General features: G+C 41.9%; 1 protein-coding gene across 1 annotated transcript in view; it reads right to left on the bottom strand.

The window, feature by feature from the left end:
- The window catches only part of LOC109914325 (inactive tyrosine-protein kinase PEAK1-like), a 108,628-nt gene that overhangs the window by 51,147 nt on the left and 37,408 nt on the right, over positions 1–20,073 (bottom strand). The window contains exon 2 of the mRNA XM_020513908.2: positions 1,826–1,986. Within this exon, the coding sequence (XP_020369497.1) occupies positions 1,826–1,986 (161 nt within the window). The remainder of the gene's footprint in view (positions 1–1,825; positions 1,987–20,073) is intronic.

The raw sequence follows: 20,073 nt of genomic DNA, 5'->3' as shown, positions 1-20,073 counted from the left end.
CTATGGGCAAAGTCATGCAAGAGTCCCCATCATCACAGGAATGAGGGATAACCCTCAGACTCTAAGATCTACTAACCCCTTCAAGACTCATGGGGAAATCACCAATTAATCTCCCATGGAGCTTGTTGAATATGAGTTTCATTGGCAATTACATATCTAAATGGAACTCATCACCTGACCCCGATTATGAATCTGACTCAGGGATAGGTCTGCAGAACTCCCTGTCCTTTGTTGGGACTAGCATATGTACTTTACAAGTAGCGGCTTGAATTTGGTGTTCAACAATAACAATGTTCCACTTCACTCTGTTCCACTGAGTTATTACAGCTGCTAATGCTAATTTGACATGTTCCAAGAGAATTTATCATGACTTCCAGTCTCAAACAGCTCCACCCAATTTCCCTCAGTATCTCCAAATTTCTTATAACTAATAAATAAGTGTTCAAAGAGAAAGATGAAAAACAGAAATTAGGTCCCATGTTCCTTTGCTTATTTTCGTAGGGTTTCTCCCTGATGGCCTGGGGATTAATCTTTAATTCTTGGAGCCTCCAGGTAATCCTTACATCGTTTAGAAATTGGACTGTGTCCTAATGGGACTTGGTCCCAGGGTACCAAAAATGCGCTATCAATAAATCACGTGACAAGGTTACTTTCGTTGAAATGGTGCTGATAATCGGTCATAGCCCCAGAGACATCTTGTGAAGGGAAAGCGAGTTTGTCATACACACCTCTGGAGCAGGTGGGACTTGAACCTGGGTCTCCAAGTCTGGAGGTCAGGATGCTACAACTGCACTACAAGAGGGCAGAACATTTTTAATTAGCCTGTTCAGAGGTGCTTTGATACATCTCTGAAGCAGGCGGGATTTGAAGCCAAGCCTTCTAGTTCAGCAGCAGGGACACTACAACTGTGAGACAAGTGCCCTTGAGCTGTGTTGCATTGGAACTCTGTACATGTTTTTGCTTGTTGGTAGGGAGGGGCTGGAGGAGGGCAGGGATTGCAGGGTTTAGCTGGTCGTGAAGGGACGGTAATCTTGCTGGGGTGTTGTACACCTCGGGAGGGAACTCCTCAATGATACAGCATCAGTTAATACGAGACTCCACCCACTAGCCGCCCTGACTCCTGCCAGGCTGGTGGCACAGCTTCTCTCATTACTGGGTAATGGTGGTTAGATGAGGCCATGAAGTAGGCTAAGAGACTCAATTGTCTCACTGGAGAGTGGGCTGTGCATGCTACCCCTAACACTGGTATAATTGTGGCAGGGGCACATGTGGGCAGGAAGGCCATCCACAGTGGCCACATGCCCAACAATCTCAAATACTTATTAGGAAAGTGAAATCCATCCCAGACCCTTCCTGCTTCATTTAGTACCGGTTAGTACCATTTCGTTTCTCAATAATCTCTGTATAGGTTCCCAATTTCACATAATACAGCGCATAACATAGGAGAACTGCCTTACGAGATAAACAACCAGTTATTTGCTTTCTGTTAACTAAGTTCTTCAAGTTAATTATTTCTGATTAGTTACAGACCACTTTAACATTTATACAGGTATTGAAAACTTAGGAGTGAAAATTGTTCATTTCACTGTGTTAGCTGATAACCTGCACTCATGCCAACTGATACTGCAATGATCAAAGAAAACCTGTAGTTAATTAAAGAGCAATTTAAGAACGGAACTCATTTGTTAAATTAAAAATCACATTTCAACGTCTTGTTCACCTTTATCCTTCCCCAGTTGATACCTTCTCATACAGCCCCGCAGTGTTGCTAAAGGAATAGATTACACTATACAAGACTTCTATTTTTAATTTAGCCAGATCTTACCCAGATTAACATAGATCCTGCAGTCTGAGTCTATGCTACTGGTGGATTCTTCTGAGTTGAATATTGCAGAGTCTTGTGAAGTTGAGATTTGCTGTTGCGAACAGGGACTGCTCAAGTCCAAATGTGAGATGCTTCCACTCATCCCAGCTGCAAACCTTTGCCTGTGTGACAAAAAAAAAGAGGCAGTAGTGTTTTTTCCTCTCTTGTTAAAAATGACCAGACTTTCTTTCTTAAATCAGGAAGTTGTGATGTAAGCTACCTTGCAAGATGCAACAGACTCGTACCGATAAATCGTGAAGTATAAGAGAGGCCGTCAATAACTAGGGAAGTTTTTGGTAAAATGCAAACCAAAAGTTGCACAAAATGAGCAATCGATGTTTTTCTTCTTTAAATCAACTTCGGCTTTTTGTACCTAAACATATCTGAACCAACACATAAGTACACAGCACAACCAAAACCTCTGGTGAAGCGGATGTATAATTTTTGTCTGTTAAACCACCACACCACAAAAGCAACTGAGATCCCTGTTTCAACCTGGAGACTGTTTAAGTTGTTAACAAGTTTCAACATTTACTAATGCTCTTATTGTCCACTTTGGGAAGTGTAGTTCATTCATGGTCCTTGCAACATCCACACTTTAAGCAGACAATCCCTTTTGGAACTGAACATGCAGGTTGTATTTGTATTTTATTAAAATTGTTAAAACTACAACTCAAAAAGAATATTCAGCTTCGCAATTGTGTTCTCTAAAACTGCAAACCACAACCTGGTTCTGTATGGAATATATTTACACCTTGCAGCATCAGTGGCAATGTAAAACACTAATGGTCAGATACAGTTATGTCAGGAAGGAAACAGGTTTCCTCTGGTAATAGAACAGTAATAGACCTCGAATTTGCTTTGCATTTTCATATATTCCTATGGTGAGTTAGCCCAATTTAGCATGGTAATTTTTATATTCAATATTTTTCATGGTGTTGGATGATGGAGAAAGATCTTTGGTTCTGTGCATTGACAGCATTTTTATAACTGGGATAGGAGATTAAAGAATAGCAGGCCTGGAGGCCATTTTCTTTTCTTTTTTCTTGCAGCAACTGTTTTTGAAATAGGATCAAGGGAGTGAGCTGCTAAATGGAAGCAGGCATACATTTCTTTTTTTTTATCAGTTATGTGCCATACTAATAAATATTTTACAATATTTTGCAATTCTTAATTACTTTTAGTTGGGAAGAACATTTTTTTAAGTGTTTCAAATACAGCATTTCATTTCTAATGTGCCTATTAGAATTCTAATGCTATTCTTGCACTGCTATGGACTGAATGCATGGTGTTTTGTGATTGCAATGCAGCCTTCATGATAGCTGCCTGCATTGGGAGAAGGGTGCACTTGGTAATATCAGACTTTTGGTTGCTGCCTAGACATCTTAAACTGGGGACAAAAACAAAGTTGCTGGAGAAGCTCAGCAGGTCTGGCAGCATCTGTGAAGGAAAAATCAGAGTTAACGTTTCAGGTCCGGTTCTGAGGAAGGGTCACTGGACCTGAAACGTTAACTCTGATTTTTCCTTCACAGATGCTGCCAGACCTGCTGAGCTTCTCCAGCAACTTTGTTTTTATTCCTGATTTACAGCATCCACAGTTCTTTCGGTTTTTATCTTAAATTGGGCGCCTACATTCTTAGCAAAATCACATTTTTTTTAATCAATTCTGGCCATGTTCACCACAACCTATATGAGGGAACTAGTTCAGCTTGTTCCCATTATGGCTTCTTGCATTGAGCTATTCATAAGAAAATCATTCATTTGCACTCTGATCGGGGGATAGCTTCCTAACATTGAATCACCCAAGACTAGAGTTGAGGACAATGTGATTAAAAAATACAAAGCATTTATTTGCAGGATACGTTCTCCTAAATTGTACTCTGAGCAATAGGCGACTGCAAGCCCATATATCAATCCCACCAAATACATCTGCTTATCTAAATTTGTGGATAACAATTCAATGGTTTGCAAACAATATTGCCCCTCCCTCACAACTTTTCATGCTTCCCCAAACATTGCTAGTTTGAGATACTGGAAAGTTGCAAAAAGAGCATCTGCACTCCTCCATTCAATGCAACTTTATCAATTAGTAACATTATCAATGAGAACCAAACATGCTGGAAGTAATCAGCAGATTATGCAGCATCTGTGGAGAGAGAAAACAATGTACTGTCCAGGCCAATGGCTTTTCATCAGCATTGGGAAGAGTTAGAAATGTATTAGAAAGTGATTGGGGGAGGGTAGAGTTTTATTCTTTGTTTATTTATTGAGAATCTGGACCTTGTCAATGTATTCCCTTACTCAGCTGAAATAATTCATAGAAGCAAAACTCTGCAGATGCTGGAAATCTGAATAAAAACAAAGTATTGAAAATGCTCAGCACGTCTGGCTGTGTCTATGGAAACAGAAACAGCAGTTAATGTTCAAGTTGAATATGATTCTCCTTCAGAGTTTATTCTTTGGAAGTAATTCATAGCCAACATTTTTTAAGTCTGTGGGTTCAAGTCCAACTCTAGGACTTCAACTAAGTTAGACTGATAGTTCAGAGTTGATGTCTATAGGTCTTGTTTGCCTCTTTATATGGACTTCTGAGGCATTTCGTTAGAAGATCAGGGAGCACTTTGTCCTGACTAACAATTATCCCTCTGATAAAATCATCAAAACAGATTAACTGACCACTCATTTTATTGCTGAAGATATGACCCTGCTGTGTGAAAACTGACTGCCACTCTTACCCATTTAAATAACAGCAACTATACTTCAGAATCAATTCGTTTGCCGTGAAGCACATTGGGACATTATGAGGACATGAAAATAAATTCTAAATATGAGTTCTATCTTCCTTTTGTTTCTAAATGTACATACTACACATGAATGTTAAAGTATTGCCTGGGATTTAAATGATATTGTGACCATATCAAATTGTCGAATAATATTGTCACTGATGCTGAAGTGGTGTCATGTGACTATGATAATTGCGCATTTTGATGGTTCTTCAAAAGTTAAATGTGTCATTTTCACTCCCAGCTTTCATTTTTTGTAGAGTAGTCATCATAGGGAAGGTGCTTGATTTTGTTGAGGTTTGCTTTGCAGTTATCTGATCGGTGAACACATTGGTGATAGGAAGGCATCATAACCCAGAGTTGACTGAAGCTTCCTGTATGAGGTTATTAAGGTGCTATCTGAGACTGCCAGAAGGTTCTATTTCTGCAAGACAGAGAACCACTGACCGTATTCTGTATAGACTCCAGCTACTAAGCAGCTCCTGCAAAACCACCATGAGCATTCACACGTTGCCAGACTCTTATCCCTATTAGAATCTTGAATCTACAAATGTACTTTTTAAGCAATTAGAACCTTTACACTTCGAGATTCTGAACTTCACATTTTGTCTACAGTAGTTGTTTAAATCAAAGTTGTACATGAATTAAACTAGATGGAAGCATGTGGCAGGAAAGTCAGTACCTGAAAGAAATTAACCCTTCTAGTAGGTGGATTCATCCTTTTTGATGAAGAGGTTCCTTTGAATATTATGCTTCTTTTCTTTCAAAAACTGAACCTAGAGTGGGCAGTATTTACAGTTTTGTTCCTCTTGTTTCAGATCTCTAGCATTTGCAGCACTTCCTTACTTTAAATGAATTCCTCTTTTGATCAGGTTCAGTTCTAGACATATGACTGTGGAGGAAGATATGAGATCAGTGTTGAATGGATATGGAACTGAGTGATCCAGATAAGTGGCTCTTGACCTGTGAGATATGACATGCAAGGTGGGCTGTTTCCATTGCTCAGCTAAAAGATTTGCTATTGGTTGTGGAACTGAATTCTAGGTTTATTCAGTGATGTCCGGGAACAGAGAACTCAACTGGCATCACAGCATTGGAGTTGCAATAAATACCTGAAAACCCATGTCTAGTGAAGACAACTAAGAGCCAGTGCTCTGTTTAAAAAAAGAGCTTATGCACTTAATGGTAGGATCCTGGGAAATGATGCCAAACAAAGAGGCCTCGGCGTGCAGGTACATAGTTTCTTTAAGGTGACGTCACAGCCAGACAGTGTAGTGAAGAAGGTATTTGGTAAACTGGCCTTTATTGGTCAGTGCATTGAGCTTAGGAGTTGGGATGTCATGTTGCAGTTGTACAAAACATTGATTAGGCCACATTTGGAAGACTGCACTCAGTTCTGGTTTCCCTGCAATAGGAAAGATGTTGTTAAACTTGAAAGCATGCAGATAAGATTTACAAGGATGTTGCTGAGATTGGGGAGGTTTGAGCAAAGGGATAGGCTGAATAGGCTAGGCCTATTTTCCCTTGAGAATCGGAAGCTGAAGGGTTTATAAAATCAATGGGGGGGGGGGATGCGTGGAAAGGGGGAATAGCCAAGGTCTTTTTCCCAGGGTAGGGGAGTCTAAAACTAGAGATCATAGGTTTGAGGTGAGAGGGGAATGATTTAAAAAAAGGACCTTATGGTAAACCTTTTCACTCAGAGGGTGGTGCGTGTGTGGAATAAGCAGCCAGAGAAAGTGGTGGAGGCTGATACAATGACAACATTTAAAAGGCATCTGGATGGATACATGAATAGGAAGGGTTTAGAGGGACGTAGGCCAAATGCTGGCAAATGGGACTAGCTTAATTTATGAAATCTGGTTGGCATGAACCAGTTGGGCCGAAAAGTTTGTTTCCATGCTGTACAACTCTATGACTCTACAGGCTTGCATTATATGTTGCTTTTCACAGTCATTGAACATCTTGAGGAATAAATATTAGTGCACTGGGGATAATCGATCTGTTACATTCACCTCAACAGCTAAATAGAGCATTTATTTAACAGCTCATTCAAAAAGCAACACCTCCTACCATTGCGTTATGTCTCACAGACACTATGCAGTCTGTCTTTATGAGACATGTTCACGATAGCATCATTGTAGTGTTTGTAGCAAGGTCAGCTAGATGGATCTCCTAGAAATATGAGTTCCCTGATTGGGCTGTTAACCTAGTCCAATCAGGAAACCCTGGCTGACAGATAAGAACTGGAGTGTCAGGGGTTCTGCATACTCTAGGAGCTGGCTCTGAACTAGTTGGTTCAGTATCATGTACGATGCACATGTAAATAAAGGGTGACTTGATGACAGGATGCTGGTCTTCATGGAGTTATTTCAGTGGCAATGAGAGAAACGAACACTCCTGAAGAGATTTGCATGCAACAGTTGTCTTTGAGTTGGGATAAGCATGTATGGCATCAAGCTGTTCTTTGGGAAGCTTGACTCATTCAATCCTGCTGTCGAAGACTGTACCCAGTATCTGGAAGGAATGTATATTTTTTCTGGGCAAATGACATTGAGCCAAATGAAAAGCAACGAGTAATTCTCCTGACAGCCTGTAGACCCGCAGCTTTTTTGGTTATTAGGAGCCTAACTTTCCCAGAGGCACCGGATACTAAAACCTTTTAAGAGTTGATGGTCTTAGTTAAGGAATATTATGACATCAAGCCTCTTCAGAATCCTGAGATCTATCAGTTTTACTCGGCAGTTTGAGAACAAGAAGAATACATATTGGGATTTTTGATGAGGTTGAGCTGACTGGCACAGGCATGTGGTTTTGGTTTAACTCTAAGTGAGATGCTGAGAGACCATTTGGTATGTGGGATTAATAATGTGAACATGCAAAAGCGCCCTGCAGCTGAAGTCTAATTGGACTTCAAACAGGCACTATAACTGGCTTTGTCGTTAGAAAATACAACAAATGGAGCTTTTGAATTATAGGGTATTCTGACGGACATGGGTACCCTCACCGGGCTGACTGAGCTTGAGGAACACCCCTTGAGTGAAGGCAATTGCATAGACTTACTCAGGGCGGAGGGACTCTAGATTAGCCCACAGCAAAACCCCAAAACAAAACCAAACCTCAGGCAAATGGTTAAAATTTTCTTGAGGATCCAAACCAGCAGGCCGTTGTAGTCACTGCTGGTATCCAACTAGGCCTGAATTGAGTAAGAGAAACCATAGGCCGGTATCCAGGAGAGTGCACACCCTGGGAATTCCATCTATAGCTGGTTTCGAACAGTTAAATTGCTTAACAACACCCAGATTAGAACCAATCAAAATAAACCTCTGGTTAGATGGTCATCCAATTCTAATGGAGGTCGATACTGGTGCGGATATATCACTGATTATGGAACCAGTCTTCACCAAAATTCATGCTGGACTCCAACCCTTAAGCTTGCATAAGCCCTCGGCCCGGTGAGAACCTTAACTGGGGAACCCCTTACAGATTAAAGGTACAACTTTGATTTCGATCTCTAATGAGAAGCAGCTGGTTCAGTTCCCACTGACTGTAGTAATTGAGAAAGATTCAATTTGATTAGCTCAACACTTTTTGATTAGGAAATGGCTGCCAGAGTGAAGTCCTGATTAAATACCCAGAGGCTTTTCGGGAAGGTCTAGGGACTATCAAAACGGCCAGAGCACCTCACCTGTTGACAAGAAGCAATTCTACAATTCTGCAAGGCCTGCTCAGTATCTTTTGCCTTGTGTTCAAATGCACAGGCAGAAATCAGGAGGCTGGAGAGTGAAGGAATCATCAAACCAGTCCAGTTTGTGGAATGGGCAGCACTGGTTGTACCGATTGTGAAGCTTGATGGGTCACTTTGCCTTTGTGGGGATTTCAAACAAATGGTAAACCACTTTTTGCAGCTGGATAGATACCCATTCCCTTGTGTAAAGGAATTATACACAAAACTGGCAGGGGGTCTGTCCTCCATGAAGCTGGACATGAGCCGTGTGTTCTGCAGTTGCAATTAGATGAGGATTCCCAGAAGTATGCTACAATTAATAACGGTTTGTACCAATATGAGACTGGCAAGTCGGGTATTGTCAGCCTGGGCCATTTTCCAGCAGACAATGGAGAACATTTTACAAGGTCTACCCCAGGTGGCCATTTATCTGGGTGACATGCTAACAACTAGGAAGACCAATAAAGAGCATTTAGAGAAATTGGACATTGTACTTAAATGTTTCTCCCAGGCAGGCATATGCCTTAGAAGGGAAAAATATGTGTTCCAGGCACCCCGAGTGACCAGCTGGAGCTACAGAGTCCAACAGACTGTGTTACACACAGTGGAAGATAACGTGAGGTTGATCAAAGGTGTCCCAGGTTGGGTTTGTGAAATATTGTGGAAAATTCATTTCCAACCTGGCCTCCATCCTGGCACTCTTACATCTGCCACTGAAAGGGTCAGCCTTGGAAATGGTCTCGTAGCCAAGAAATAGCCTTGAGGGAAATTAAGCTATAATCGTCTAAAGTGTTAGTACACTGCGATCGGAAGCAAGACGTGGTGCTGACATGGGATGCTTCCCGTACGGTATCGGGATAGTGTTGGATCACCGATGGCCCAGCAGAGAGGAAGGACCGATAGCGTATGCTTCGTGGACTTTGGCTGATACCAAACTGTCCTGGTTCCTGTTTCATGATAGGGCCACATCTCACGCGACAGGGACAGCTCCAGTAGAGTTCTTTTGGGGAGAAAACTCCGCAAATGATTGAACCTCTTCTTCCCGGGCCTGAGGAGGGTGAAATGGCATCAGGGACACCAATGCCGGATACAAGATTCCTCTAAGTGAGACAGGCATTTATTTCAAGTGCTGAAGTTGGTGAAACCACTGGAATGGCCTGGCACGGGTAAGGGGAGTGGTTGACACGAGGTCAGGTCCCGTGACATACAATGTTTGGGTAGGTGAGGCAATCTTGAACGAGCATGTGGACCACATGAGAGGTGCAACCTCACAAACGCAGCAGGAGCAAAACATGCCTGGCCCCTCAGAACATCCGGCAAGGCTGTCAGAACTTGTAGGTTCTCTGTCTCAGACTAACGTCGTCAAAAAAACCTCTGAGGATGAGATGGACATGGCAGATGTTACAGCCTTGATGCCATTACTGCCCTAGGAGAAGATGAATTTCTTCCGAGAAGCTGTGGGCACTAAAGGTGGGCCATGGTCTGGTCACATGCTGTTAGTATCTGTGAAAACGGCCCAGGAGAAGCTGCAGAATAAAGAATGGGCCTATGTCCCGGGACTTAGAGGGACAGGGCGAAGTGATCGGAAGGAGGTCAGCCAGAAGGATCTTATAGAATATGAGTTCCCTGATTGGGCCAGGTTAACAGCCCCAATCAGGGAGCCTCGCTCTAGGAGCCGGCTGTGAGCAAGCTGGGTCAGTGTCATGCACTATGTATGTAAATAAAAGGTGACTTGGTGATGTAATACTGGCCTTCGTGGAGTTATTTCAATCACCATGTCATAAGATGTGACCTGAGAGTACAACTCCACCTTAACTGTGGCCAGTTGCAGCATAACCAGCTGATGAAACAGCTCTACTGTTTGTAACCAAATTGCTTAGTATTAGCCCAGACTCTGAAATGCCTATGTTTGTAGTATTTGTACACATCAGGAAATGTGGTAGCCAGCTGCTGAAAGAACCCAATATTGGGAAGGTGGTGGAAGGGGCTTGTTCAAAGCTATCCCAGCCCTTGCCTCTGATCCCAATGCCCATCATCTCTGGAGATCCCTTTGTGTCCTGGGATTGGGCATTTATCCTGGAGCTGGGCCTCAGTCCCTTACAAACAGCAGCCAGTGTGGCTGGTAGCATTCTTTAGCAATGGAGAGCTGTTTGCTTCTGATTGGAAACCTTTAGAAGTGGTATTCCCGCCTTACTGAGGGCTAGGTTGTGGGGGAGGCCTGATGCTGACAGGTGAAGTGTCTGAGGAATGCAATTGGTTGGGCCTGCCCTTCAGAAACAAAGGATGCTTCAGCCAGTTCCTGTTGGAACAAAATCCAGCCCAAAGCTTCCGCTAGTAGTCAAGAACATAGAACAATACAGCACAGGAATGGGCCCTTCGGCCCATGATGTTGTGCTGAATATGACACCAAATTAAACTAATCCCTCCTGCCTGCCCTTGGTCCATATCACTCCATTCCTTGCATATTCATCTGCTTGTCTAACAGTCTCTTAAACACCCCTATCGCATATGCCTCCACCACCACCCCTGGTAGTGTGTTCCACACTCCTACCACTCTGTGTAAAAAAAAATGTGCCACTCCTATCTTTTTTGAACTTCTTACTCTCACCTTAAATGCATGCCCCCTTGTTTTAGATATTTCAACTCTAGGAAAAGATTCTGAACATCAACCCTATCTATGCATGTCACAATTTTATAGACTTCTATCAAGCCTCCCTCAGCCTCCAATGCTCCAGAGAAAACAAGATTTTTCCAGCCTCTCCTTGTAGCATAACCTGTAATTCAGGCAGCATCCTGATAAACCTCTTCTGCACCCTCTCCAAAGCCTCCACATCCTTCCTGTAATGAGGTGACCAGAACTGAACATAATACTCTAAGTGTGGCCTAACCAAAGTCTTATAAAGCTGCAGGGTGACATCCTGACTCTTGTACTCTATTCACTGACCAGTAAAGGCAAGCATGCCACACACCTTTTTTACCACACTATCTACTTGTGTGGCCACTTTCAGGGAGCTATGGACTTGAGCCTCAAGGTCCCTCTGTACATCAATGTTGTTCAGAGTCCTGCCATTAACTGTAAACAGTTCCTTAACATTTGAACTCCCAAACTGCAACACCTCACACTTACCCAGATTAAATTCCATCTACCATTTCTCCACCCAAACCTGCAACTGATCTATATCCCACTGTGTACTTTGACAACCTTCTATACTATTCACCACACCACCGATCTTTGTATCATCTGGATTCCTGCAGAACACCACTAGTCACGGACCTCCAGCCTGCAAAACACCCTTCCACCACCACCCTCTGCCTTCTATGCGCAAGCCAATTCTTAATCCATGCGGCCAAGTCACTGTGGACCCCATGCATCTTCACCTTCTGGGTGAGCCTACCGTTAGGGACCTTGTTGAAAACTTTTCTAAAATCCATGCAGACTACATCCACTTCTCTACCCTCAGTGAACACCTTTGTCACATCCTTGAAAAATTCAATCAACATTGTTAGGCATGACCTGCCCTGCACAAAGCTACGCTGACTGTCCCTAATTAGGCCATGCTTTTCCAAATGTGCATAAATCCTATCCCTAAGAATTCTCTTTTAATAGCTTCCCAACCACCGATGTAAGACTCACCAGTCTACACTTTCCTGGATTATTCCTATTTCCCTTCTTGAATAGAAGAACAACATTAGCTACTTGCCAGTCCTCTGGGACCTCTCCAGTGGCTAGTGAGGATAGAAAGATCTTGGTCAAGGCCCCAGCAATCTCCTCTCTTGCCTGTCTCAATAACCTGGGGTAGACACCATCGGGCCCTGGGGACTTATTCACCTTAATGCTCTTCAAGAGATCCAACACCACTTCTTTCTTGATCTCAAAATGCCATAGCGTATTAGTATGCTCCACACAAATCTTACTATTTTCCATATCCTTTTCCTGGCTGAATACTGGCTTTCATTAATAGAGGGATTGAGTTCAAGAGCCGTGAAGTTATGCTCCAGCTATACAAAATCCTGGTTGGGCCACATCTGGAGTATTGTGTCCAGTTCTGGTCACCTCATTACAGGAAAGATGTGGAAGCGTTGGAAAAGGTACCAAGGAGATTTACCAGGATGTTGCCTGGAATGGAGGGAAGGTCTTATGAGGAAATGTTGAGAGAGCTAGGGCTTTTTTCTTTAGAACGACGAAGGATGAGAGGTGACTTGATAGAGGTGTACAAAATGATCAGAGGTATAGATAGAGTGGACAGCCACAGACTTTTTCCTAGGGTGGAGGTAACTTTTACAAGGGGGCATAGTTTTAAAGTGAAAGGAGGTAGATATAGGGGAGATGTCAGTGGTAGGTTCTTTATTCAGAGAGTGGTCGGGGCGTGGAATGCATTGCCGGAGACAGTAGTGGAGTCGGCCTCATTAGGGGCACTTAAGCAGCTATTAGATAGGCATAGGGATGATAGTATAAGGTAGTGGTGGAGGTTAGATAGACCTTACGTTTAGGGTAAAAGTTCGGCACAACATTGCTGTACAGTTACCCTGCTGTACAGTTCTTTGTTCCATGTTCTATGTTCTAAAGTACTCATTTAGGATCTCACCCACATCCTCTGCCTCCAAGTCCAAGTTCCCTCCTTTATCTGTGAGTGGTCCTACCTTCTGCCTAGTTATGTTTATTTTTAATGTATGTATAAAATGCCCTGGGATTCTCTTTGATCCTACTTGCCAAGGTTATTTCTTGGCCCTTTTTGCTCTCTTAATTCTCTGTTTGAGTTCTTTCCTGCTTTCTCTACATTCCTCCTGGGCCCTGTGTGATTTTAGCTTCCTAAACTTACATATGCTTCTTTTTCCCTTTTGAGTAAATTCACAACCTCAATCGTTATCCAAGGGTCCCTTATGACAACTCTTTTTTTCATTGCATCTTTCTATAATCAGCCAACATATTTGTTTCTCAATGTCTCGGTGGCTGTTGGGGAGGCCTACAGTATAATCCTATCAGAGTGATTGAACCCATCTTATTTTTGAGCTCTACCCATATTGTGTCAGTGGATGAGCCCTCCAATATGTCCTCCATGATTAGTAATGCAACTCCCCCACCTCTTTTACATTCCTCTCTATCTCGGCTAAAGCAACAAAACCCTGGAACGTTGAACAGCCAGTCCTGTCCCTCTCCCGACCTAGTCTCTGTAATGGCCACAACATCATAGTCCCATGTACTGATCCGGGCTCTAAGCTCATCTGCTTTACCTATAATACTCCTTGCATTGAAATAAACACACTTCAGCCCATTAGTACCATCATGTTCATTTACCTGTCTCTGCCTGTCCTTTCTTTCTGATTTACTGTCCTAACATGTACCTTTCCCTCAATCCCTGCACTTGCTGACCTGCTGCTCTGGTTCCTAGTCCCCTGCCACTCTAGTTTAAGACCACAAATGGAGGCCTCACTATCAGATATTCAGCAAGGAATCCAATAGGGGATTCAGAAGAAACCTTTTTACATTGCGAATACAGACCTCACTGCCACAGGGAATAACAGAAGTGACCAGTTTAGATGAAGTTAAGGGGAAACTAACCAAGTATAAGAAGGAAGTTATGATGGTAGATTTAGATGAGATGAGCTCAGATCAGGCTTGAGTGACGCATAAACGGTAGCGTGGACTGATTGGGTCAAATGGCCACATATCCCATGTTTATGCCCAAATGTGATGAGGAATATCCGCCCTCAGATGTTAACCTGGTTCTGCTCAACTGTGTTGTAATATCCTGCAGTGAGTAACTCATCCCCTGACTCCTCAAAGTCTGTCTGCCATCTACAAGGCACAAGTTGGGAGTGCAATGGAATATCCTCCTGCCAGTGTAGATGACTGCATCTCCAGTAACACTAAAGAAACTTGACACCATCTAGGTCAAACCAGTCTGCTTAACTGGCACCCCTCCAATATTCATTCCCTTCACTTCTAATGTGCAGTGGACCAGTATGCCACCTACAAGAAGCACTACAATAACGTACCAACTCTCCTCAGATAGTACATTTCAAACTTGTGACCTCTAACATCTAGAGATACAACAGCAGATTTGCATTGAAACACCACCATCTGTAAGTTCTCCTCCAAGCAATACATCATCCTGACTTGGAGTTATATAATATTCCATTCTTTGGGTCAAAATCCTGGACCTTCCTTCCTAACAGCACTGTGGATATTCCCACACCCTGACAACTTCAGCGATTTAAGATGGCAGCTGCCCACCACCTTCTCCAGGGCTATCAGAGATGGACAATAATTCCTGGCTCAGTAAATAACACTGACATTCCAAGAATGGAAAAAAAAATCCTTTTTAATAGTTTTGTTTTCATGGAATGTGGGCATCACTGGCTAGGCCCACATTAAGAGTTACTGATATGCACCGGGTCTCATATCACATGTAGGCTAGACCTGGCAAGGATGACAGATTTGCTTCCCTAAAGGATATTAGTGAACTAGGTGGGTTTTTACAACAATTGACAGTAATTATGTGGTCATTCTTTGGCTAACTTTTATTTTAATTCCAGATTTTCTTGACTGAATTCAAATTTCATCATTTACACTTTTAGGATTTGAACTGTAGCCTGGGATACTGGATTACTGGTCCAATGACATTATCACTAAGCCACTGTCTTCTCAGTGCAGTGGTGGTGCATCGGGCATTCCTCAGTATTAACCCTTTCAGACCCTTACACATTATATGTCTCCCAAAATTCTGTCTCATTACAATTATGTTTGTTATTACATTTCCATTTACCACCACACCATCTCTTCTCAAGTCTTCGTCTTCCCAAGTTTCATGCAGTCTGCGGATTTCCGTATTCCCCCCCACCCCCCAAGGCATTCTTTTTGGACATGCTGACTGGTTGAAGACTATTAGCTGATTAACTTCCTGACAGTGTGAGGTCTAAAGATCCCTTGCAATAATTAAAATCCTCAACAGGTTCATCCAAAGTAACAGGCGTTTGAGCTGCTCTTGTAGTTCATTGCAAACTGAGAATCAAAGTGACAAAGTGGAAGATTTGAAGCCTAAGCAGCCTTGGTTTGACAAAAGAAGAAGATTATAACACATTATTAAAGTTGCAGAAAAGACACGAGTACCTTTTTAAGACTGTGTTAAAGGCACAAAGTATTTATTCAAACCATCTTGTGCAGGAATCATCCAGCAATAAACTGGAAAGAAACAGGGATCATTACCAGAACCAGACAGCAGGAAACATTCAGTAAAAGACTCTTAAAGAAGTTGGATTCATTTCTTAAAGTCATAAATAGTGTGAGTCATTTGTTACGGCTTGATTAAAGTATGCGTCATTTATTAAAGTTGGGGTGCGGAATTGATTCAGTAAAGCCATCAGAGAAGGAATTTGTTTATCAAGGTCACAAACTGCAAAATTCGTCTAGTGAAATCATTGAAAAGGCAGGATTCATCCATTTTAGCTTCAAAACACAGGAAAACCCTCCAGTACAGCACCACAGACTAGAAGTACAGTTATGACTGTAATATAAAAGCCTTTAATGAAACAAATTGAGAAACAGCTTGCAGATTTGACCAAAATGGGCACTGCTTCTCTGGTTATGAATCCAACCAAATGTTGATGGAACATAGTTGTCATATCCACAACTAATGGGTGCACTGAATTTGTATTGATCTTACACAGCTACACAAAGTAGTGGTGAGAGAAATCCACCTGTGGTAGATTAATGTTTTTATCCACAGGTAGAGATTTCATGAGACTCCATTGGTCAAGCAATCAAGATTGTTTATCACATTCCTAACTCCATTTGGAAGATTTTCCTTCAAACAATTACCATTTTGGATCACCTCATACTCAAAAATTTTTCAAGCGACAATGTCCCACATTTTACAATGTCTTTCAGGAGTCATCTATCAGATGAATGACATGTTGATACGTAGGGAACTAGTTATGGCAGTATGATGAGGGAGCACGAGCAGCCTTAAAGTGCCGATTCCTTACTGCACTGCTAAATGACAGGTCCACCAACTTGAATGTGGACTAGCACCATTAGAGTTGCTGATGGAAAGGAAGTTGAAGACTCAGCTCTCCATCCTATCAAGAAGGTTGACCACATATACGCCCGTGGCACCAAGAAGATGTATATAAGTATTAGTCCTGCCTTGGACATCAGACCACACACTTTGATAAGCATAACTATGAGAAACAGTTGATATATTTGGACCAGTGGCAACAGGTATGGATGCATCCTGGCCTCCTCCAGAGGTCCCTAGCATCACAGATGCCTGTATTCAGACAATTTGATTCACTCCACGTGATATCAAAAACAGCTGGAGGCTCTGGATAATGCAAAGGCTAGGGACCCTGACAACATTCTGGCAATAGTACTGAAGATGTGTGCTCCAGAATTTGCCAGTTCCTAGTCAAGCTATTCCTATACAGCTGCAACACTGGCATCGACCCAACAATGGAAAATTTCCCAGTTAAGTACTGTACATTAAAATCAGGACAAATGCAACCAGGCCAATTAATGCTGCATCAATCTGCTCTTACAGAGTCATAGAATCATAGAGTCACACAGCCCCTTCGATCCAACCAGTCCATCCGACCATGATCCCAAATTAAACTAGTCCCATCTGCCTGTGCTTGACCCATATCCTTCCAAACATTTCTTATTCATGTACTTATCCAAATGTCTTTTAAACATGTCTTGTAACTGTACTTGTATTCATTACTTCCTCTGGAAGTTCATTCCACATAAAAAAACACTCTCTGTGTAAAAATGTTGCCTCCATGACTCTTTTAAATCTATTCTCTTCTCATAAAAATATGCCCCCTTGTCTTGAAGTTCCCAACCCTAGGAAAAAGACACCTGCCATTCACTTTATCTACACTCTTCATGATTTTATAAACTTCTATAATATCATCCCTCAACCCTCTACACTCCAGTGAAAAAGTCCCTGACTATCCAGCCTTTCTTTATAACTCAAACCCTTCAGTCACAGCAACATCCTAGTAAATCTTGTCTGAACCCTCTCTAGCTTAATAATATCCTTCTCATAACAGGGCGACCAGAAAAGGACACAGTAGTCCATAAGAGACCTCACCAACATCCTATACAACCTCAACATGATGCCCTAACTCCTATACTCAAAAGTCTGAGCAATGAGGGCAAGCATGCTAAATGCCTTCTTAACTACCCTGTTATCATGTGACGCAAACTTCAAAGAATTATGTGCCTGCACCCCAGATCTCTCCATTCTACACTACCAAGGCCCTACTTTTAATTGATTACTGTTGATCATCAGTAAAGTGATGGAAGGTACATCAACAGTTCTATCAAACGGCATTTGGTCAATGATAACCTGCTTACTGATGCCCAGTTTATGTTCCACCAGTGCCACTCAGTTCATGTTCTCATTACAGTCTTGGTTCAAGCATGACAAATGAGCTGAATTCCAGAGGTGAGGTGAGAATGCGTCATCTCAGCCCCAGGAGTTCTCAGGGTAGTGTGTTAGGCTAAAATGTCTTTAGCTGCTTCATCAATCCTCCATCATAAACTCAGAAGTGGATGTCCACTGGTGATTGCAGAATGTTCAGCACTATTTCACAACTCCTCAGATACTGAAGCAGTCTGTGTCCAAATGCAGTGATTCCTGGACAATATCCAGGTTTAGGCTGACAAGTAGAAAATAACATTCCCACCACAAAAGTGCCATTCAATGGCCATCTCCAACAAGATTTTCTAATCACCATCCTTTGTCATTCAAAAGGTTTATCATCATGAATTCACCACTGTCAACATACTGGAGGTTACCAATGGCCAGAAAATGTAGTGGTCTCACCATATGAGTACTGTGGCTACATAAGCAGGTGAAAGGCTTGGAATCCTGCAATGAGTAATTCACCTCTTAACTCCCCAAAACCAGTACAACATCTACAAGGCACAAGTCAGGAGTGTGATGGAATACTCCTCACCTGTTCTGGATGAGTACATCTTCAGCAACACAAAAAAAGCTTGACACCATTCAGGACAAAGCAGCCTGTTTGATTGGCACCCCAGTCACACCTTCAACATTCACTCCCTTCGCCACAGATGTACAGTAGTAGCAGGGTGTACTATTTACAGAAGGCATTATGGTAACTCACCAAGGTTCGTCCAATAGTATATTCCAATCCCATACCCTATAGAAGGGCAACGACAGCAGATGCATGGGAATGTCATGATTCAGAATGCACAGCATAGATACATTGCAAAAAAAATAGAAAAATTCTAAAGGGAGAAGCCACCATCCGTGGTTAACTGACAAAGTTTAGATAGTATCAAATGTAAAGAATGTATACATTGTGCAAGGACAGGTGGCAGGCCAAAAGATTAGAAAAATGTATTAAAAAAGCAAAGATTGACTATAATATTAAGAAGGAGGGAAAATTAGACCATGAGAGAAAGCTAGTTATCAATATAAAAGCAGATAGTAAGACCTTCTACAGATAGGCTTTTTAAAAAATTAACAAAGTGAGTATGGGTTCTATTAGAAAAGAGTCTAGGGAAATAATATGGAAATAAGGACATGGCAGTTGAATTGAACAAGGCTGTTTGCATTCACCACTACTACAGAGGATGTATGTAATGTCCCAGAAATAGCTGTATATTAGGAAATGAAAGGGACGGAGGAACTCAATGAAATGACAATCACCGAGGAAGGGGTAAAGATCAAACGGTTGGAGCTGTGGTCTGACAAATTCTCACATCCTGATGGGCTGCACCCTAGAACGTTAAAAGCAGTAGCTAGTGAGATAGTTCATGGGTTGGTTTTAATTTCCTAAATTCAGGGATGGTTCCATTAGATTGGAAAATAATGAATATAAATAATTTATTCAAAAAGGGAGGCAGAAGGCATGAAAATGCAGACCAGTTAGTTTACTATCTATCAGAGAGAAGATATTGGAAGCTATTGTTTAAGACTTTATAGCAGGGCACTCAGAAAAAATTGGGAAATCAGACAACATGGCTTTGTGAAAGCAAAATCATGCATAATCAAAATCATGTGCTGTGGATAAAGGAAAACTAATGAATGTACTGTACATGGATTTCCAGAAGGCTTTTGATGAAGTGCTATGTCAAGGTTATTGTGGAAAATAAAATTTCATAGTCTGGGTGGTAAAATATTTGCATGGATAGAAAACTGACTACCAAACACGGAACAGACAGTAGGCATAAGTGGCTCATTGTCTGGTTGGCAAGGTGTAGCAGAGGTGTGGCATAGAGATTAGTGCCAGGGCCTCAATATTTTTGATTTGCATGAATGACTCAGCAGACTATGTACATAAGTATTAGCATCAAGCCCCAGCTCTTTACTACCTGTATTAATGATAAGATAGGGGAACTAAGTGTAATGTATCCAGGTTGGATATAAAATACAAAATTAGGTGCGAAAGTAAATGGTGAAAAGGCCACAAAGAGAAAGATATTGGCTGGTTGGATGATTTGGCAAAAACTGGCAGATGCAATACAATGTAGGGAAGCGTGAAATTATCAAGTTTGTTAAAAAAATATTTTTTGAACAGTGAGAGTCTAGAAATAAGTAAGTGGCGAAGATAACAAAGAGTCTGCTGTGGGAAATAGATGGGCAAGAACTTGGCAGATATTATGTGGGAAAATGTGAGGTTATGCACTTTGGCAGGAAGAACAGAGGAGCTGAATATTATTTAGTTGG

The sequence above is a fragment of the Rhincodon typus genome, chromosome 29 (genome assembly GCF_021869965.1).
Source record: "Rhincodon typus isolate 14 chromosome 29, sRhiTyp1.1, whole genome shotgun sequence".
NCBI classification, from domain to species: domain Eukaryota; kingdom Metazoa; phylum Chordata; class Chondrichthyes; order Orectolobiformes; family Rhincodontidae; genus Rhincodon; species Rhincodon typus.
Note: the sequence above shows the minus strand (reverse complement) of the source record. Positions and strands in the feature narration are given on the sequence as shown.